This window comes from Tasmannia lanceolata, unplaced genomic scaffold (genome assembly GCF_043159265.1).
Source record: "Tasmannia lanceolata isolate RefF3 unplaced genomic scaffold, GAP_Taslan_0.1 ptg000008l, whole genome shotgun sequence".
Lineage (NCBI taxonomy): Eukaryota > Viridiplantae > Streptophyta > Magnoliopsida > Canellales > Winteraceae > Tasmannia > Tasmannia lanceolata.
Window position 1 is genome coordinate 34,844,094 of NW_027518685.1, and position 22,127 is coordinate 34,866,220.

The 22,127-nt window shown below is 40.5% G+C and overlaps 3 protein-coding genes across 5 annotated transcripts in view; 1 reads left to right on the plus strand and 2 right to left on the minus strand.

The window, feature by feature from the left end:
• LOC143885271 (uncharacterized) overlaps positions 1-7,632 on the plus strand; it is a 55,240-nt gene extending 47,608 nt beyond the window's left edge. For both annotated transcript variants that reach the window (XM_077389350.1, XM_077389351.1), the window contains 3 exons: positions 8-103; positions 201-221; positions 7,206-7,632. In XM_077389350.1, coding sequence (XP_077245465.1) covers positions 8-103; positions 201-221; positions 7,206-7,379 — 291 coding nt within the window. In that variant the 3' untranslated portion in view covers positions 7,380-7,632. The remainder of the gene's footprint in view (positions 1-7; positions 104-200; positions 222-7,205) is intronic.
• Positions 7,633-9,601: 1,969 nt separating this feature from the next.
• On the minus strand, positions 9,602-13,356 carry LOC143885270 (heat shock protein 83). The gene is made up of 4 exons (XM_077389349.1): positions 12,989-13,356; positions 12,755-12,896; positions 11,595-11,875; positions 9,602-11,415 (listed from the first exon to the last, which is right to left on the minus strand). The coding sequence occupies exons 1-4, from the start codon at positions 13,124-13,126 to the stop codon at positions 9,859-9,861; spliced, it is 2,118 nt and encodes a 705-aa protein (XP_077245464.1). The 5' UTR covers positions 13,127-13,356; the 3' UTR covers positions 9,602-9,858.
• A 5,147-nt stretch (positions 13,357-18,503) lies between these two features.
• LOC143885273 (L-Aspartase-like family protein) overlaps positions 18,504-22,127 on the minus strand; it is a 28,190-nt gene continuing 24,566 nt past the window's right edge. For both annotated transcript variants that reach the window (XM_077389353.1, XM_077389354.1), the window contains 3 exons: positions 20,542-20,833; positions 20,269-20,433; positions 18,504-19,143 (listed from right to left, as the gene is read on the minus strand). In XM_077389353.1, the coding sequence (XP_077245468.1) occupies positions 18,880-19,143; positions 20,269-20,433; positions 20,542-20,833 (721 nt within the window). In that variant the 3' untranslated portion in view covers positions 18,504-18,879. The remainder of the gene's footprint in view (positions 19,144-20,268; positions 20,434-20,541; positions 20,834-22,127) is intronic.

Sequence of the window (22,127 nt, forward strand, 5' to 3'; positions counted from 1 at the left end):
AGTGCAGCTCCACGAATGCCCTGCACGAGCAATAGTTGGCTTAGTGAAGGAAGCTTTCCGACTCCTTCAGCCTGGAGGCACGATCGCTTTGACAGATAACTCGGTATGTCACCATCTCCGCCATATCTTTAACTCATCAATCTCACAGTTAGAGTGCATATATTTAATTTAACTTTCTCCACTTTTTCTCTCTTTTGCAGCCAAAGTCTAAGATCCTTCAGGTAACACCTCATTCCCTTTATGTCACCTAAATTCCATGTCCCGTGGAATGGAAATCTTTGAGTAAAGCTTTGGATAATGAAGCTTTGTTTCACAAACACAAACACACGAAGAGAAATGATCCCATGTTGGAAGCCGTTAGAATGGGCGTATTAGTCATGAGGGTATTTTGGTCTTTATATGTAACCCTACTAACACACATGTTAAAATTGTATTTCATGTGGGAGAGGTAACGACTCTCTCTCTCTCTCACGTATTCTCCCATCTCCTCTTATCTCTTCTTCTCCACTCTCTATCCCTCATGTAGAGATCAACATGGTATCAAAGCAAAAGGTAGGAGTGGGCTGTATCTCTTCCTCCTTGCAGGTACCTCCTTATTTTTACAATCCATCCACTTTCTCCAGTTTGATTCTTTTCTCTTTCTTCATCAGATCTAGCCCTAACCTTCTTTCTCAATCCTAATACCCCAAACCTACACTAACCCTAGGCCTAAGCCTAACCGCCATCACCAATCTTCCCTAACCCTAGCCGTCGGCGCACTAATTTTTTGGATTTTCGTCAAACCTAACCCTAATAGTTCATCTTCTCCAACCTTTACCTATACCCACATCCTACATACCCTCCTCATCATTTTTGCCCCATTGCCCACCCTATTTTTCTTCATTTTTTGAACCACAACCCTAAACTTAGTGTTACAGTCCTAAGTGGGGGCCCGCCTAGGTATGGGACAGGTTTAAAGGGCCTTGCCTAATGTGTTCCATCAGCTCTAGAGCTTTTGGCGTATCGGTAAGGTACCTAACATTTGGTATCAGAGCAGCCACAACGTCCCGTGTTCGAGTCATGGAAGGGGCGACCTGTGAAAAGGGCTACCTGGAAAAAAAGGCCAGAGTGAAAGCCGTCACAGAGTGGGCCGCCGAGGACAGCTGGTGCGGAAGCGTGGTGGTATATTACGGTCCTAAGTGGGGGCCCGCCCAGGTATGGGACTGGGTGGGATCCAGCCTGGTATGGGACAGGTTTAAAGGGCCTTGCCTAACATGTTCCATCAGCTCTGGAGCTTTTGGCGTATCGGTAAGGTACCTAACACCTAGACACTACATATGTGACTTTCTCAAAACCCTAACCCTAGACAACTCTACCCAATCCTTCTTCACTCATTTTTGTGTTAAAATCACATCCTCCACTCATTTGTTTCCATTGAAATCAGTCCCTGTTCTTTAATCTTCCATCTTCATGTGCTAAGTATCCATTTTTTTCCATCCCATTCTATTCTTGTGGATTCCTGGATGATGTTTGGAATTTTTCACTTCTTGGTGGTGCCTCTGTGTGAGATTTTTTGTCTCGGAATTATCTGTTGATTTGCGGGACAACACTTGTTGATGTGTGTACTGATCCTTTTCGGTGGCTGTCGATTCACGTTGGTAGTGGATGTGGTGCTAGTCGATGGTTTGCTGCCCCCTTGTTGGAGTTCGTGGTGTTGTCGTTGTTTCTTTTTTTTTAATGTGCTTTGGTAGTTGATTAGTTGATGTGGTGATTCTATTTCAATAGTGGGTTGCTTGTTGGTTGGTTCGTAGTGGTGCTGGTGGCGAGTTCTATTATTCGCTGTGTAGTTGTTGTGGCTATTTGTAATGACGACCCATGCCTCTTCTACTGTGGCTCCTGGGTTTTCTACAACCCTCCCTATCGTTCCGATGACTTCTGTCAAATTGAATGGAAAGAACTATCCAGCATGGTCCCGATATGTTCAAATTTACCTTAAAGCCCAAGGGAAGACTAGTTATCTCACATCGCCTCCTCCGTCATCAGAAAGTAAGGACTATGTTCAGTGGCAACGGGAAGATGCACATATTCAGACTCTCCTCCATCATAGCATGGAGCCACAAATTGCAGAACACGTTGTTTCTTGACACGGCCAAAGAAATCTGGGATCATGCTAAAACACTGTATTCGGGTGAAAATAATCTGACGCGGATTTGTGACACTTATTCAGCACTACGACGTCTGGAGCGTAGTGATCGATCTGTTTCTGAGTACTATTCCGAGTTTACTTACCTTTGCGAGCAACTTGACTCATTCCAACCTTTCTCTACTGATGCTACTGTCTTGGCCAAGCAGAAAAGTGATTTGAGGGTCGTTCAGTTCCTCGATGGTTTGGGCCATGATTTTTTACCGATTCGCGAGCAGATTATTGGGCAGGACCCTTTACCGTCTCTCATAGAGACGTTCTTTCGCGTTCAGCGTGCCCTGCGAGTAGACGTCCCTGATGATTCCTCCATCGAGCGTTCCTCTCTTGCAGTACATACTGGTTCTGGTCGTGGTACACTTGGAGGCCGTGGTCATGGACGTCGTGGTAGAGATTCAAGGGGAGGCCGTGGACGTGGTGGTAGAGATTCAGGGGGAGGCCGTGGATCCCGTTACTGTACACATTGTGGCTATGAGGGGTCATACTGTAGACTTTTGCTACGACTTACATCTAGAGCTGCGACCCTCGCGTGCTACTCATCATGTTTCTGGTGTGACATCTTCTCTATCTGCTGAGGCCCCTTCGCAGCCTAACCCCTCAAAGACGATAGTTATTTCACGTGCTGCATATGAGGCTCTTTTTCACTCACAGGATCAGGGAAAGTCAGTTACTGCCACTATTGCAAAGGAAGGTAGCACCCCATCCTGCTCTCTCAGTCGTTCCGACTCTTGGCTTATTGAGTCTGGAGCCTCTCATCATATGACCGGTAACAGTAACTCCTTAGTTCTTTTGCGCGTACTTCTGTAGTTCTGCCAATACTTAGGTCACCTTGGCCAATGGAACGATGTGCCATATTTCTGGTACAGGGTACACATCGCCTGGCCCTAATATTTATCTTTCTTCTATATTATGTGTTCCCAATTTCCCTTGCAACTTACTTTCTGTTAGTCAAATTACTCCCCATTTACGATGTTTTGTTACATTTTTTCCATCATAGTGTGTTTCAGGATCTTACGACTGGGAGGAGGATTGGCTCGGGCGATGAGGCGGAAGGCCTCTACTACTTTGACAGTGCACCTTCATTTTCTGTCTTGGGCGCTTCTGTTGATTCCTTCATGTGGCACTGTCAACTTGGTCACCCTCCAGCGGATCGTCTTTAGCATTCCCCCGTCGTTTCTAGTCCTATTAGTTCAATTCAGTGTGAGTCCTGTCAGTATGGAAAACACCATCGTATTTCTTTCCCGTCTAGATCAGCTAGTCGTGTGTCTAATCCGTTTGAGCTTGTTCATTCGGATATTTGGGGTCCTTGTAGAACTCCATCATTGTTTGGACATCGTTATTTTGTTATATTTGTGGACGACTATTCAAGAATGACTTGGTTATATGTAATAAAGGATCGTTCTAAAATATTTAATGTATTATGTTCCTTTTATGTTGAAATCTCTACACAATATTCTTGTTCTATTAAATGTTTGCGCACGGATAACGCACGTGAATATTTTCTACTTCTAGTGGATTTCAACAGTTTCTCTCTAGTCATGGCATCTTACACCAGTCATCCTGTGCCCATACCTCTCAGCAAAATGGTGTTGCTGAGAGGAAGCTTAGATATTTGGTTGACATGACGCGCAGTCTCTTATTCCAGATGCATGTTCCTAAGCCTTACTGGCCTGATGTTGTTCTTACGTCATGTTTTCTGGCGAACCGTCTTCCTTCCTCTATCCTCCAAAATAGGTCGCCATTCTCCATTCTACATCCATTAGGGAATCCTTTCCCTTTGCTTCCTAGAGTGTTTGGATGCACATGTTTTGTTCATGATTTAGCACCCGGCCTTGATAAACTTGCTCCACGTGCCATTAAGTGTGTCTTCATTGGCTACTCTCGCACTTAGAAAGGATACAGGTGCTATAATCCACAACTTCGTCTTATTTTTGTCTGTGCAGATGTCACCTTCTTTGTGGACAAGCCCTACTTCAATGCGCCTACTACTACCCCCCCCGCCCCCCCTATTACTAGTACCTCCACTGTCGCTGCCTGCTCCTATTCCACCTGTATCTCTTTCATCACCTAGGGTGAAAGTTTATTCCCGTGCTCCTCGACAGGTTATATTACCCAACTGTGCAGACGGCCCATCATGTGAGCCACCTCCTCCACAGCCTACGGATTAGATAGTTGCTCCTCAGGTAATTGTTCCATCGATTGTGCCTAATGATGCTCCTGTGTTATCTCATACACGTTCTCGATCCACCCAGCATTCTATCTCTGATGTAGTTTCTTATGCTCGCATGCCACCTACTTTTACATCTTTTTTGTCATCTATTTCCTCTGTTTCTATACCTCGTTCTGTTGCAGAGGCTTTAGTTCATCCTGGTTGGCGAGCAGCGATGGATGCTAAGATGGGTGCTTTAAAAAATAATAATACATGGCAGTTGGTTTCTCTTCCTCATGGGGCTCAGACAGTGGGATGTAAGTGGGTGTTTACAGTGAAATACTTACCCAATGGTACTGTGGAAAGATTGAAGGCACAACTGGTAGCAAAAGGCTACACACAAAAATATGGCATTGATTACACAGCCACGTTCTCTCCTATAGCCAAGATTCCGTCAGTCCGAGTTCTGATCTCACTTGCAGTTAATATGTCATGGCCACTTTATCAATTAGATGTCAAAAATGCATTCCTGCATGGTGATTTGCAGGAGGAGGTTATATGGAGCAACCTCCTGGGTATGTTGCTCGGGGGGGGGAGATGAAGAATTATGTCTGTAAGTTGAAGAAAGCTTTGTATGGTCTTAAGCAATCTCCACGTGCATGGTTTGGGAGATTCAGTGAAGCAGTTGTAAGATTTGGCATGACTCAATGTGATGTGGACCATTCCGTATTCAGCTCTCAGTCTGAGGATGGACGAATCTTTCTTGTTGTCTACGTTGATGACATCATTGTCACTGGGAATGATAGTGCAGGTATACAGAGGCTGAAGGATTTCCTTCAGAGAGAGTTCAGCACCAAAGACCTTGGTCGCCTCAGATATTTTTTAGGGATAGAGGTAGCGTACTCACGTGAAGGGATATCTCTGTCACAAAGGAAATATGCACTTGATATACTGGAGGAGACAAGCCTGTTGGGTGCAAGCCGGCTGAGACACCTATGGATCCCAACGTTAAGCTTTCTCCTGTTCAGGGGGAGCCTCTAGAAGACCCAAGTAGATATAGACACTTAGTTGGGAAGCTAATCTATCTCACAATCACACGCCCTGACATATCATATGCCGTTGGTGTAGCTAGTCGGTTCATGAGTGCACCACGGTCATCACACTTGTCAGCAGTCACACAGATCGTGAGAACCTGAAGAAAGCTCCTGGTAAAGGATTGATCTTCAAGAAACACAGAATATGAGGATCGAGGGATATTTAGATGCAGACTGGACAGGATCTCCTGCAAATAGGAGATCGACTACAAGCTACTGTACCTTTGTTGGAGGAAATTTGGTGTCGTGGAAGAGCAAGAAACAGGATGTGGTATCCAGATCAAGTGTAGAGGCAGAGTATAGGACCATGGCCTATATAGGGTGTGAGTTGATCTGGTTGAGATCTTTTATGTCAGAAATTGGGCTTCCTTACTCATCTCCTGCATCTCTTCACTGTGATAATAAGTTAGCCATTCATATAGCGCAGAATACAGTTTTCCATGAAAGAACTAAACACATAGAGGTGGACTGCCACTTTATTCGTCGTAGGATTCAAAAAGGGGAGATTTGCATTGTGTTCACTAGATCAAATGATCAAGTAGCTGATATGTTTACCAAACCCTTAAGTAGAGTGAGGTTGAGTGATTTATGTTACAAGCTGGGGATGTATGATATATACACTCCAGCTTGAGGGGGAGTGTTAGAATGGGCGTATTAGTCATGAGGGTATTTTTGGTCTTTATATGTAACCCTACTAACACACATTAAAATTGTATTTTCGTGTGGGAGAGGTAATGACTCTCTCTCTCTCTCTCTCACGTATTCTCCCATCTCCTCTTGTCTCTTCTTCTCCACTCTCTATCCCTCATCTAGAGATCAACAGATGCCAACGTCGATGATCCTTGATGATTGTAGTCTGATCAAGATCTGACCAATCCTGAGAAGTCAAATCAGTTGGGTTGGCTTCTCATCTCCCATCTTGATCATATAGCGTATGGTGACAGTATTAAGGTTTGCCAATAGGGAGTGTTGCTATCCAACACTGGAGGAATAATTTATTTCCACCCTTAGATAATTTTTGGTATATGTGATAAATTGGGTCTCTTTGCTCAGATATATAAATTGATCTTTTGGTACCATGACTCTTTGAAGAAAATTATTCCATGACTTACTAATCGTAAGGCAGTAAATATCAAACATGGAGATGATTGTTTTTTTTGTAAGGATATTACAAATTGTGTAACAATTGTAGATAAGAAATTTTAAGTAGGGAAAACCTCATAGAATAATTACAGTTAAAAGGAAAATTTCTAGAGAGAATACTTTTTCTTTCAAAAATGCTTCAAAGCGATTTTTAGTTCTCAAAATAAGAGACTTTTGCTAAAAGCTATTAGAAGGTAAATTGTGATTGTATAGTGTATTAGACTGTTTTCTTATTTGTAATTATTTTACAAAGAAAGACTTCCCTTGTTTACAAGTTTGTTCCTTATTTGTAATAATCATTTCAACAAAAAACTTCCATTTCCCATATAGACGAAATTGTTCAGTGATACCACTACTAAAAGTTCTCTATTGACAGTGTCTCATCAAACACGTCAGGACCAATATTTTTTTACTCTTGTTGTCCAACACTATGTCATTTCCCTCTGGTATATGAACAACACACCTCTAACAACAAGTCTCTTGTTTTTTCAAGAAAGAGTTTAGATCTTAGCAAATCACTAAAGTTGAGAAATGTCATATGAAGTAATGAATTATATCCAGGCATCATGGGACAAATGTTTTGGTGAAGTATGATTTAGTGGAAGACTTGATGGGCTGATGTAGCTTTATGTTTTTGTAGGAACTGTCTCCTGTATTGTTTACTCTAATGAAGAGCACTGAACCGTTTTTAGATGAATACTACCTATTGGATCTAGAAAAGACAGTGAAAGAAGCTGGGTTTGAGAATGTTCAGATAAATCTCACAGACCCTAGACATAGAACTGTGACAGGGACAGTACCTCTACCTCCTTAATGGCGATGGTCTCACTATTTACTGTTTCATCAATGGTATATTTGCAATCAATGTGTACAATACTTCTTAAAATTACTTCAGCTGCAATTCCAAAATCAAAATGATTTGAGGGCAAATCCATTTGTTAATCCTGTAAAGATTTGAATCCTTTTGTAATCACCAGATAAGCCCTTAGTATGTTTATAGCATGCCAAGGATCTGAAATGATAATGGTACTCAGCATTTTATTGATAACCACTTTTTTTATTGGCCATTGAGATCACCTTGGGAACTATAACAGCTTTCAAGCTAATAATAACACTATAAAATGAGGACTGGAGTATCATTATTGAAACAAGGGTGGATACCTTTTGCCTAAAACAATTGTGAAAAGTGGTTGGGAGGAGAAAAAGGATAGATGACAAAACAGAAGCAAAGTCATGAGATTCTTCTAATGGTCTGCTTGGTTCACTGTAAAAAGTTTTTCTTCCCTTCCACTTTAACCTGTGTAAGTTAACAGGTTACCACTAATGATAAAGTTGATAAAGTAAAATCTTTTCTGGGTTTAGCATTTGTATGTATATCAGCTACATTGGGCAGCAAGCAATTACTGTACTAATAATAAAGTAACAATGGATAGTTAACTTTTCGTTTTCCTGAACTTTTATATGTTTGGTGTGCTCATGAAAAACAGGATTATCAGTTTTGTGAGGTAAAATTATATTATAAAAACCTGGAATAAGAGGCAGATATGGCAGCTGGAGAGGCTGTTTCTCGGACCTAGTGCCCTCTGTTTGGATGCAGGTATTTACCTCGGAGACTAGCAGTTAAAGTAGTCAACAGGGAGGAGACAAGCATTGGATTTACCTCGGAGGGTAGTGGTGTAAGTAGTCAACAGGCATTGGACTTTACCTTGAAGAGTACGGAAAATAGCAGCGGTAGGTGTCATTTCATCAATGGTCGTTAGCTAATGTTATTTCGGAAATTAAGGACAACTATTTCACCAAGATTTCAGCACAAGTGTCGCTCGTGGACAGTGTATGTACACAAGGGACTAAGTAACTGCTGTTAAACCGGTGGGATGACTTCTCCCCATGATGTAATCTGCTTTGATTTTGTTAATAAAATTGTTACCTTCCACAACACCAAAAAACTATAATATGAGGGAGATGATAAATCTGCACCCTCTGTAGCATAATTCACAAAAGGAGTAAAAAAGGAGGTTATGGGGCATACTTTTTATGTTTTTTGACTTCAATTCACTTTAAAGGGTGCGGATTATCCTACAGGCGGTGCGAATTTATCATTCCCAAGTAATTCATGCAAAATTCCATTATCATTCCGATTGCTGCTGAGGATCTCTCGGCTATTGTGTCGGATGAGGAGGTTTTTTGATTTGAGATTGAGCGTCTCTTGATGTTTCTGGGAAATGCACGACTTGAAGGGGAGTCTATTTTCAAGATCTTCCATTTCAATGGAAGATCGCAAAGTTTTTTTTTTTTTTTTTGATAAGTTTCTATCAAGAGTTCTGAAAGGTTTATAAAAGTTTTTGAAAAAAGATGTTGGTCGGCCTATTAGGATGGCGACAGTTTTAGGAGGCTCAGGTTCGAAGGTTGGGGGTTATAGGGGAATGATACAAGGAACACCTTTTTGTTTTCTCTCTTTTTATGGCCTGGAAGTAAAATTCTGGGCCCTCGGATGTTGAAATGCAAATGGGGACTCCTGGTCCCCATCTTATGTAAGCTTCGTAAGATTTATAATACAATTCTGTCATCTTTCAAAAAAAAAAAATTGGATTTAGGCTTTAATTGAGTGACCATTTAGTTGACACACTCACCCCAAAAATCCAAACAATCCAAAAGGGCATCTTTGGATTGTTGGAATTCGAATTCCAGCATTTGCTCTCTCTCTCTCTCTCTCTCTCTCTCCATCAACATATCAATCTGCGTTTGCGTGGTAGGGTTTCCTCTTCGACCGTCCTCCTTTCCACTTGCTTATCAAAAACACGCCCAAAGCCAGTTTATTTTTCCACAAGATTTCCCACATCACAGCGAAAAATCAGTAAACTGAATCAACATCAGGATGCCACATTCTGGGCTCTGAAAATTGAAGGAATGTCATTCTTATCCTTAGGAGTGTTACTATAGCATTCATGAGTCTTCCGGGTAGCCTTTTCTTTTATGAGCTTTGTTGCAGGCCCTTTTAAGAACAAACCAGGATTATAAAAAATGAGAAACATGACATTGCACGAAAAACACTAAGCATGTTCATTGAGAACCACTAAAAAACATCTCAAAGAGCAATACCAAAAGACAAAAGAGTAAAAACACAGTAACAGTTCTACTTTTTCATCCCACCACTAAAAAAGACCAACGAAGAAAAGAAATTACTAGTAGTAATAGCAGTTACGACCCTCTATAACCTAAACATCCACACACAATTTCCTATCTAATCACCCATGCCTCAACTTTCAAAGCACACATTTCATCCTAGCCTCATTTCAATCAACTTCCTCCATCTTGCTCTCCTCATTCCCGTCATCCTCCAAAGGCGGCATATCTGTGTCATCAGCACCACCCACCTCATCCTCCTCATCGATGCTCAATCCCAACTTCAACATCCTGTGGATTCTCCCTGCAAACGTGTTGGGTTCGTCCAAACTGAAACCTGAAGTGAGCAACGCAGTCTCAAAGAGCAGCAACACAAGGTCCTTCACCGACTTGTCATTCTTATCTGCCTCAGCTCTCTTCCTCAACTCCTCCATAATACCATTCTCCGGATTAATCTCCATTGTCTTCTTGCTCGACATGTAAGAACCCATGCTACTATCCCTCAACGCTTGAGCCTTCATAATCCTCTCCATATTTGCAGTCCAACCATATTCTCCAGTCACCAGACAGCATGGAGAATCCACAATTCTCTCTGATACAACCACCTTCTCCACCTTATCTCCCAAAATCTCCTTCATGGTCTTGCAGAGACCTTCAAAAGCAGCCTTCTTCTCCTCCTTTTTCTTTTTCTCTTCCTCAGTTTCTTCCTCGAGTTTCAGCCCTTCTTTGGTTGCTGAAACTAGCTTTTTCCCATCATACTCCTTCAATTGCCCGACAGCATATTCATCAATGGCATCAACCATGAAGAGAACTTCATACCCCTTCCTCTTTAGTCTCTCTAGGAAAGGGGAGTTCTCAACAGCCTTTTTGCTCTCACCAGTAATGTAGAAGATGTCCTTCTGGCCCTCTTTCATTCTTGTTACATAGTCCTTCAAGCTGGTAAGCTCATCACCGCTCTTTGTAGAGTGGTAGCGGAGCAAATCAGCAAGCTTTGCCCTGTTCTGACTGTCCTCATGGATACCCAATTTCAGATTCTTCGAGAACGCTTCGTAGAACTTGTTATAATCCTCCTTGTTCTCAGAAATCTCGGTGAACATCTCAATGCACTTCTTCACAAGATTCTTTCTAATCACCTTAAGAATCTTGTTCTGTTGAAGCATTTCTCGAGAAATGTTAAGCGGGAGATCATCAGAGTCAACAACACCCTTCACAAAACCCAAGTACTCCGGAATGAGCTCCTCACAGTTGTCCATGATGAAGACCCTGCGAACATACAACTTGATATTGTTCATCTTCTTCCTTGTGTCAAAGAGGTCAAATGGGGCCCTCTTTGGCACAAAGAGGATGGCCTTGAATTCAAGCTGGCCTTCAACAGAGAAGTGCTTGACGGCAAGGTGGTCTTCCCAATCATTGGTCAGGCTCTTGTAGAAAGAGGCGTACTCGTCCTTGGTAATCTCCTCTGGCTTTCTGAGCCAGATGGGTTTCTGCTTGTTGATCAGAGACCATTCGTGGGAGACCTCCTTCACCTTCTTCTTCTTTGATTTTGTCTCTTTCTCCTCATCCACTTCTTCAATATCACCCTCCTCTTCCTTCTTAGTCTCCTCATCTTCATCGTCACTGACTTCCTTCTCAGTTGTCTTCTCTGTCCAGAGGTAGATTGGATAGCTGATGAACTCAGAATGCTTTTTCACCAGATCCTTTATTCTCCTCTCCTCCATATACTCCATCTGCACAATGATAAAAAAAACCAGTTGGTAAATACATTATTTTTTTTTCATTAGACTTACCCAAATGCTTTTTTTTACTAAGGCTAACCAAAATACATTAAAGTTAAAAAACACAGTTGGTAAGTACATTAAAGCGTGAAACTACCCCAACATGGTTAAGAATGAAAAAGATTTTTCACCTGGTCCTCCTTGAGATAGAGGGTGATCTTGGTGCCTCGGCCGAGCTGCTCGCCACTGACATCCCTTGTGACGGTGAAAGAACCACCAGCTTGGGATTCCCAAATGTATTGTTCATCATCATTGTGCTTTGTCGTGACAATGACTTTCTCTGCAACGAGGTAAGCAGAGTAGAATCCAACACCAAACTGACCAATCATGCTCACATCAGCACCAGCCTGCAATGCCTCCATGAACTCTTTCGTTCCGGACCTCGCAATCGTTCCCAAATTGTTCACCAAATCTACAAAAAAGAAAGCAAAATGAAATATTTCAGTTCACAAATTCAAAAATAGCACAACAATAGACTATAGATCACCTGTGATAGCCTACTACAGAGCATTTAAGCAATCGGAAGCTGTCCAGAGACAAGAAAATAGCATAAATCATTCACTAGGCCCTGTTTGGATTGCGGGGATTTCCTGGAAAAGTTTGGAAAGGAAAAATATTTCTAAACTTTCATTTTTTTATTTTATTTTTTAAATGAAAGTTTAGATTATTGATCCAACACTATTGAATATTAATTTAGAAGGACCTTCAAATTATGATGATATTCACCTATTTTAACCATAATAATGTAATTACCCTCTAAATCGTGGAATAATAAAAATTCTTCCATCAAATCCAAATAGGACCTAAATCAAAACAGGAAACGACCACAATTTTCAAGGAGAACACTAAATTTTTTTCACTTTAAAAAAGAAAATGCAAATTTCATTCAAAAATATTAGAAAACAGAGGAAACAATTTCGAGATGCATTTGAATGACAGCCAGAGAAGAATCTGGTGAGTAAACTCGCCACATAGAAAACAAGCCCAATTAATACAGAGAATTCAACAACAAGAGAAACCAGAGAATTCAATTGTTCACGTCAGGTTATAGACTCTAGAATTCATCCAATTACATTGAGGAATAAGACAAAAAAAAAATAAAAAGTAAAAGAAACTCTAATGAGGATTGCAATGTAAACCCGGTTCGAAAATTCGATTTACATAGTTTACTCATTCACATTGCAAACCGGCCGATTCACATTTCAAAACGGCCAATTAACAATACATAGCGGCCGAATTATATTGCAAAACGGCAGATTCAGAGTCTCTAATAACAAAACGTAACGCATACCTGCTTTGGTCATCCCTATCCCGCTATCGATGATCGAGAGGGTCTTGTTCACCTTATCAGGAACGATCCTTATGAACAGTTCTGGCTGTGCTTCGAGCTTGCTCTTATCCGTCAAACTCTCGAATCGGATCTTATCTAAAGCCTACAAAACCACACACATCTCAAACCCTAACCCCCGAGAGAGAAAAAACTCAAAAAAAATTGTGAAATTACATATCTATTCAATCTACTTACATCAGATGAGTTACTGATAAGTTCTCGAAGGAAAATCTCCTTATTACTGTAAAAGGTATTGATAATAAGGCTGAGAAGCTGATTAATCTCAGCCTGGAAGGCAAAAGTCTCTGCATCACCCATCTGAACATCCGCCATTACAAATTTCTTAAGGAAAATTCGAAAGCGAAAGAGAAATCTGATTGGAAAGTGATTTGGGAAGCTGAAGAAAGAGAGAAATTTAAGGTTTTTATCGCTATTAGGTTTTCAGATTTTGCAGAAATCTTACGATGACGAGAGAGAGAATGGGGAGAGTTACTTATATTGGAGTTGGGAGGGCTTCTAGGTTTTTCTGCTTCTGGAGAGTTCTATGGCTTTTCTTTTTTTATTCTTTTCTTGTGCATTCTCGTTTATCAATTCCTTCTAATTTGGGTTCTCCAGAAGCTTCTTCCATTCGAGAAAGTTCGGGCGTTTTCTAATTTTGTTAGGCGAACGTTCGAGAGCAAGGTTACATGGAACGCTGTTGGTACGGGTACGGAAACGGGTACGGAAACGGGTACGATGGAGCCCAGTGTACGATGAAGGTAAGTTCAATCAGTTGGCTATTTTAGCTCGCAGGTTGATTTGGAGTGCAAATCTGGGTTGCTCTGTTACTCTATATACATAATTTTATATATTTTTACAATAATATCATTCTATAGTCCATACTACATACATTCAACAAAACCAAAAACCTCGTGTATGCCATTCATATATATTAAAAATGAAAATTCCAGTTCCTATCTAATCCATAATATAAAATTTGAAGTGTTCCCTCTATCTATGCATCTCTCCCTTTCACGCGGGTCGCCTAGGTTGCCATTTTTTGTGATCCGGGTAGCAAATAACCCATGTTTCGGGTCGGCGACCCCGGATCGCGGGTCGGAGGGTGGGAGGGCGATCCCGGTAACTTTGTTCGAGAGTCCGTTTCTTAGTGCGTACTGAAACGGGAGTCTAGTGGGGTTATCTGTTTGGATGACCTAAGCCGTTCAATTAGTCTAGTGGGGTCATCTCTATGGGATCATCCTAACCTTTTGATTTGTAGATTTTTTTTTTTTTTGTTTTGAGAAATTATATGGTAGACAGCTGTGCATGCTTTAAAAATAGTGAGGTCCACAATATTTGGGTGATCTGAACTGTTCATTTATTGGGCCATTGAGTAGCTAGGGTGTGCCCAGAAAATCTTCCCTATAGGATTTATCCTAACCCTCCGATTTGTGGAGGTTTTAAAATGGACAGTATAGAAACGTCAACGGATCAAAGCGTTACGATCATCCTATGGAGAAGAGTTTTTCGGTACACTCTATCTAGGCTATGGCCCAACAAATGAGCGGTTTGGATCACCTAAATAATGTGGGTCCCACTTTTTTTCGGCTGCACATGGATGCACGTCCACCATATAAAGTCTTGTTTCTATACTGTTGTTGTTTCAAACTTAGTGTGTTTTCTAATTTTACATGCTTTGTGCCCGTGAACAGGTCCACTTCTTAGGATGATCCAAACCTATCATTTGATAGGCTACAACGTAAATAGGTTGTACCCAGTAAATCATCTCAATAGGATGATCTTAACCCTCTGTTTCTATAATGTGCAGTCCTTTAGATCGGAGAGTTAGGATCATCCTATGGGATGATTTAAGTGAACAGCCTATTTACGTTGTGGATCATCAAATGAACGGTTTGGATCATCCTAAGAATTCATCTCCACAAGATGATCCTAACCCTTCTATAACGTGCAGTCCTTAATTAGGATCATCCTATGGGGATGATTTAGTGGTACAGCCTATTTACGTTGTGGCTAGTCAAATGAACGGTTTGGGTCATCTAAGAAGTGGGACCCACTGTACTTTCTTAAAAATATTTGACAACCCGCTCATGCATCATATAAAATCTTCTAATTTTACATATAGCATGAGGGGGGGCCATGGCCCCACAACGACTTGCAAAACCCCTTTTATTGTCAAAGGTTGTACATGCATGCTTAGCTAGTGTAGTGGCCATGGCCCACCAATGACCAATGCAAGCAAGCGTAAATTAGTCTGGCCCCCAAAGTGTAAATTCCTGGCTCCGCCCCTGAATATATTAGAGGTTTATGATCATCCTATGGAGTATTGTTTTTTGAGATTAGGCCTATCTAATATGGGTGCGACTTGGATAGGGCTCAACCCAAACCTGATGGGTTAATTTCAGCTCGGGTTGGGTCGGCATTCTGTTGGTTTGGGTTGAGCTTGGTTAGGGTTGGGAAAAGCAACTCGATTTAATTTCAAGTTGGGTTAGGATAGATTCCTTGGGCAACTCGACCCAACCCAAACCACAACAGTCGTCTAATTTTATTTCAAGTTGGGTTAGGATCGATACCTTGGGCAACTCGACCCAACCCAAACCTCAACAGTCGTCTAATTTTTTTTATGATTTTGTTGTTGTATTGTTTTGGGAAATGATTTCAACACAAACATGTTTTGATACAAGACACTCATGTTTCTTGTCTTTTATATTTAAAGAGCTGTAAAAGGGTTTTTACGGTCCCTAAAAAGCACTTACTGACAATTAACTGCTAAAAGACAAGATGCATGAACGTCTTGTATCAAAACATAGTTGTGCTGAAATCATTTCCCATTGTTTTTTATGTTTTTGTGCTAGGTCAGCCCGAACCCTGGGTTAGATGGGTCAAGTTAGTATTGAGCGATTGAGAAGCAGATTAGATTAGGGTTCACCCTCTCCTACTCCAAAGTTGCTCATTTAGAGGACTGATATCTGCACTACCCTATTTTGTTAATGGCACTATTTAATTTGTGGGATTTGATAGGGACCATCACAGAAGGCATTTCACGGACCTGCTCTTGCATGAGAGAGCAGCCACATAGGAGTAAAATGCCTTAGCAAATACCTTAATTTGTTTTACGGTTTTCCAATTGGATAACTTATTAAATAATAAGGAATGAAAAGATGAATAAAATGTATAAGATATTTTATATGATGTGTGGCAGTGAATTTTTCAAAATGTACGGTATGCTCCACACCAGAGGTTGATCCAATCCAGCCACAACGTAAATAGGTTGTGCCCCAAAAATCATTTCCAAGGATAATCCATTTTTTCTTCTTACAACGTGACAATCAAATCTCTCAGTTTTTTCGAACAAAACCTCAACTGAGTTTGAATTCCAATTAGAATTTTGATTCAATTGGAATCATACCGGCCATCAACCAGGGTCTCTCTAATATGTAGATTGAAGCCAACTCAAAATTAGCAGTGAATATGCTCAACGGGAAATTCAAACCTCCATGGAGAAAAACGAATATGAATAACGAAATCTTTTCGGTCCTTCGAAACACTAAATCATGGCACATTACACATAAATGGCGTGAAACACTAAATCATGGCGCATTACACATAAATGGAGCGAAGGCAACTCGGCGGCTGACCTCGTCTCAAAGAGAGATTATCCATGCAAAGAGCACAAAACTCCTTTGCCCCTCACAACTCCCAAACTGCTTGAAATCCTCCATTATAATCGGGTTGGAAAAATCTACTCAAATCAAATCAACTCAACTCAACAAAGCCTTTGTCCCAAACTAGTTGGGGATCGGCTAAAATGAATCCTTCAGAAAAATTTCATGAAGAAGGTTAAAGGAATCTACCCGGCTCTAATCCCAGCTCTAGTTGGCTTCTATGTGGATTTGTTCCATTCTATCCTATCCAAGGTCATGTTCTCTGTTATGTTCCTAGCTAGCAAGTCTTTCCTCACTGTTTCTACCCCCAAGTTGTTTTCGGCCTGCCCCTACCTCTTTTTACTCTATCAATTTGGCATGAGTTGCCTCTTCTCACCGGAGCATCCAAAGGCCTACTACATTGGATATGTCCAAATCATCTTAAGGGTGCTCTCTCATCTTCTCCTCAATTGGTGCCTTGTATCTAACTCTTTTTCCCGATCTTCTTTTGTATTTCTTCTTATTCTTATTAATGAGGTCTGGTCGAGGTCCACCTAACCCCAGCTTACCCATAAAAAAAAATCCTAACCCTCCAATTTATAGAGGGACTCCACATTATGGAAACTTCTATAGATAATAGGGTTAGGATCGTCCTATGGGAATGATTTTTAGGCAACAACCTATTTACATTGTAGCCCAACAAATGGACTGACCTAAGATACAACAACAGGTTTTATGTCTACGGCTGCGGTACAGTCTGGCACAATTTCCTTATGATATGACATGTATGAACAGGAAATGAAGAGGTATTCGTCTCCTGCGGGAGTTTGTGAAGGGATCGTGGCGGAAGCGAAGGGCTTCTCTTTGGATTAAAATGGATAGCAATGAATAACTTAGGGCCGCTGATGATTGAGGGTGATTCAACCAATGTTATCGCATGGGCACTGGGAAGAAGCGGCTGACCGTGGCGTATCTATCAAATTATAGATGAGATCAGAGACTTAGTTCGGCTCTTAAATCCCCAGCTATCCCATAAGGGTAGATCTGCGAACTCAAATGCAGATGCTTTTCAAAGCTGGTGTTTTCTTTTTCTTTTCTTTTTTTCATTTTTTTTTTGGTAACGAAGGGTGTCCCCACCCTTTTAAAGCTGGTGTTTTCTTTTTCTTTTTTTTTCTTTTTTTTGGTAACGAAGGGTGTCTCCACCCCCTTTGGGGGTAGGACTATTTCCCTACGGATGAGAGCAATCACCCGGAAACCACGTGCATCGGGTAAGCAAGGGGGGATTCGAACGCTCGTCACTGGGGAGCAAACCCATGACTTCACGCCAGAGCGCCACACCCTTCCGGGTTAAAAAGCTGGTGTTTTCTTATCAGAGCCGGGGGTTGTATACCCTTTTACGGATGGGAATGTATTGTAATTTTGGCTGTTTTTTCCGGGTCAATTACTGGCTATTGCATATTGTAATGGTTCTGTATGTGGGACATCTTGTCCCCTTTCCTGATTTCTAAATAAAATTCGCTACCCTTTAAATAATTTATTTTTTTTTTAAATGAAGATGGTGCAGAAATGTAGTATGAACAGTAAACTAAATACAACAAAAATGATGCAGAAACAAAAAATGAAATCCTATGACAATCTGCGTAAGCAAACCAATATTTAAGCCCACTTATGTCCAATCTGCAAGAACAGAGTATGCATTGCTAGGGTTAGGGCTTCGCCGCTTGCTCCCAAGGTTTTTTTTTCAAAAAAAAAAAAAATATATTACATGTGGGCAGAGTGAAGAAAAAGGGATTCCCAGTGGCAAAAATGAAAAGATTGAACCCATGAATTTTATAGTTGCTCCCTCGAATGCTTTCAATGATTGTGTTACAAATTTAAAAGGCTATATAACGCTGTCTCCAACAGCTTAAGCTTTTCGAGTGACTGGAAGTTTAACATATTGTTGGATGAAGGGAGAATGAAGAGAAAACAACTTTTTTTGAAATTTGAAAACTAGAAAAGGGAAATAGTGGAATTGAAATTAGAGGAGAGTGTGTGTTGTGTGCAAATCTAATACTTGTACTCTCAGCTAAGTCATGAATGGCCAATGTTTTCATTTCCTAAGTTTACCACAAGTTTCCTGTCAACAAAACAGAACTCAAGAGCCACTCGAGAGTGAGGTGCATTGTCTTACAAAAACTAAAAGGCCAAGGCATTTACCTTTTTGAGGATCTTGTTTTGAAAGCACTTTGAAAATATACAGGATATTTTCTTCCATATAATTGCATTCTTGCTTATGTCAAGATCTTCTGATAGCCGAAAGGGATTCTGATTTATGTCAATTCCTTTCTCGTCGCAGAGTTTGAATCATTGATCCCCCATGTACCCCCACTTTGAGGTTTTGTAAATAGTCTTCTGATTTTTTGAGTTCTTGGGTAGTTTCAAAAACTTCTCTTACAACTGTTTCTACTGACCTTTGTCTGTATCGAACCCGAGCTTGGCTTTCCAGAAGTTGAGTTGCTCAGCTACGCATTCTAAACCCGTTGATCCATAAGAGCAGAAGTTTTTAATTGAATTCCGAACTCCAAGAAACTGATAAACATCCTTCTCAAACACAGGATTTACAGTTCTCAATTCATCAAGGGTCAGATCCAAAAGCTGGCAGCATTTTGAGATGCACAATGCAACACATCTTCCCACTATATCATGAGAAGTCCTGAATGGTATTCCCTGCATCATAAAGAGAAATAGAGAAATAAGCACCCAGTGTGATGAATTCAGAAAGAGGAAAAGAGAGGGGTTGTGTAGGCTCTGTTCATTTAGGAATTGATTTTGAATCCAAAACTGATTATTGGACTCAAAATTGCGTTTAATTTTTAGTGCAATAATCACTTTTGGACTCAAAATCGGCTCTCAAATTGAGTATTAGCATGGTCTTAGGAAATACGGTGAGCAGATCAACTGAAATCACACGTCAAAAAAACCACTGACACGAAAGAGTTAAATTTCAAAATTGGAACCAATTTGATTGAAGGTTATATCAGTCTCTTTCATCAGAAATAGGTAGCTCTTCTTATTTCGTTTTTCAGAGGTTCGATCAATTACTGAGAATTTGCTGAGTTGATTTGAATTAGTCAAGAGTTGGGACAAGCAAAATAGGTAACTTGGTTTTCTTAAATCCCAAATAAAAATGATTAGTAAAAGACCAACTCCCATACTCTAAGCTCGCTAGAGTAATCACGACAAGTGGGGTCCTGAGCTAAGCCTCGGCTAAACCTTGGAAACCTTAATGCCATAATTCCTTTCAAATCCTCCTAGCCATTATCCTACTGCAACAATTCTTGCTAAGAAGAATAGCTCCTGAGGTATTATAAAGACTAGTAGATGAGACCATTTCATTATATAGTAGGGTATTTGAAGTAGATCAAATCCAATTGCTATTCATAATGGAAAAGAACATTTACCCATTTATATAATAGATGGTGGGTCACAAATTGGGAGAATTCGCACCGACTCTGACTTTCCAGGGACACATGAGAAACTTTCCGCGGACACGTGAGAAACAATAATGTAAAACTTGATCATCAAAAACAATCCACCAAGTACATAAAAAACTTGATCACGCACTCAAAACTCAAACAATCAAACTACAACATGAGCCTTTTGAACTTCCAAGACCGGACTATTCAACCGAATTTCGAGTTGATTCAAACTGAGTAAAATTGACTCAAGGTTTGTTTCTGAATTTAATTGCAAGTTATCAATCCTAGGCTTTATTATGCAGCTGAATACAAGAAAAATGAGCAGAGGGTGTCCTTCAGAATGCATGAAGTGTTTTGAAAGAAACCAACTTACCTTCTTCACAAGATAATCTGCAAGTGTTGTGGCATCAAGATGCCCAGCGGGTAGAGCACTTTCTATCTTCCCAATATTGAACGAAATATTCTGGGCAAACTCAGCCGTTACTTCAAGCATTCCCATGATAGTTCGAACACTGTCAAATAGGGGCTCTTTGTCTTCCTGCTCAAAGATAAATAGCATTTATGATAAATTTTTACTTCAAAATTAAAATTTTCTACAAATAAAATAACTCGACCAAATCATAAATAAGTGAATAAAAAATTCTACCTGTAAATCACGATTATAAGCTTGTGGGAGTCCCTTACACAATACAAGAAGGGTAACAAGGTTTCCGACAACTCTAGCGGACTTTCCACGAACAAGTTCCATTGGATCCGGGTTTTTCTTTTGAGGCATGATGCTGCTACCAGTCGAGACCTTGTCGCTTGGGGTTAGGAAACCAAACTCCTCTGATGCCCACAAAACCCACTCTTCACCGAGCCGAGAAAGGTGAACTGCAGTGATCGAATTGGCTGACAGAAACTCTAAAACAAAATCCCGATCTGATACTGCGTCAATGCTATTTGGGATCAAGCAAACACAGAAAAGAGAGGGATGAGAAACACAAAGTGAACCTCAACTTGCTACCTTGCTCTAGAAGTTGGCACTTATATAGAGGAAATCCATTACTCTAGTAGGAAGCAAATCCCATCAATTAAATAAAAGAAGATCATAAAGGAGCGTCATCATATTATTATTATTATTATTACTGCTAACTCAAAAAGTAATACATATAGTAGTTTAGTCCATTTGGATGTAGGATAATTGTGTGCCTATATTAATTAGGGAAATCAAATTGCTATCCCCTGTTTAATCCATCCCCTCCCCCTTTTTTGTTGTTTATGTGGCTTGGAAGATCATTTTTCTAAGAGACACAAACACCCTTGTAGCTTCTTTTTTCGTTTTAAAAAAAAAATAAAGACGAAAAATCCGGGTTTGCTAAAGCCGTTTGGAAGCAAGGTCCTAGTCCTATTCCGCGCCTGAGACCATCATTGCCATTTAGTCGCAGCTCTACATTGGGATAATGGGGTCCACTGTCGTCCCTGATCTCCTGCCCCCTCTGTGTTCCAGTGCTCCAAGTCTCCAACTTTTCATCAGAGAAGCCTAACATCCAAACCTACGCCTATAGGAAACTTATCACCACCACTACAACCATCACAAAAGCGCACCAGACCAATGAATTTTCCTTCCAAGAACTAATGCGCCCAAGCTAGAAAAAAATATGTAACAAATTCGCCACCATGATCTTGGTCTCACCAAATTCACTCGTATAAGATAGAATAATTGGATTGCTCATTTCTAGCAATCCACGCCAAACATACTGGGTAATCATGGACTCCAAGACACCAAATTGTTAACAGATATATCAACAGTGTCCCACAACAAAACTACATCCCATATTTTAAGTACAGGTTTACAAGACAACTAAAGGAATTTTATTGCATCTATATAATTAAATTGAAACCTATCACCCAAACTGAAAATTGGAAACTTGAACAATCACAGAGAAGACACGCCATCGTTGCAAAATCAGGTCTCACATCACAATCAACCCTTCCCTTCCACACCCATTCGTTGAACTTTCCAACAATACCATCCTTTCAAATTGGAATTTCTTCAAACCATTAACCTGCTGCTTTGGTCTCTGCAACAAATATACCAAAATTATCTCTCTAATGCACAACGTGTAGATCCAATAAGAGAGCACTTCGAGTCTGGTTTCATGAATCAAAATGGGAGAAACTGGAGAGACTCAGAGATAAACCCAAAAAGCTCACACTACTCAAAAAAAAAAGAGAGGGAGGGGGGTCCGT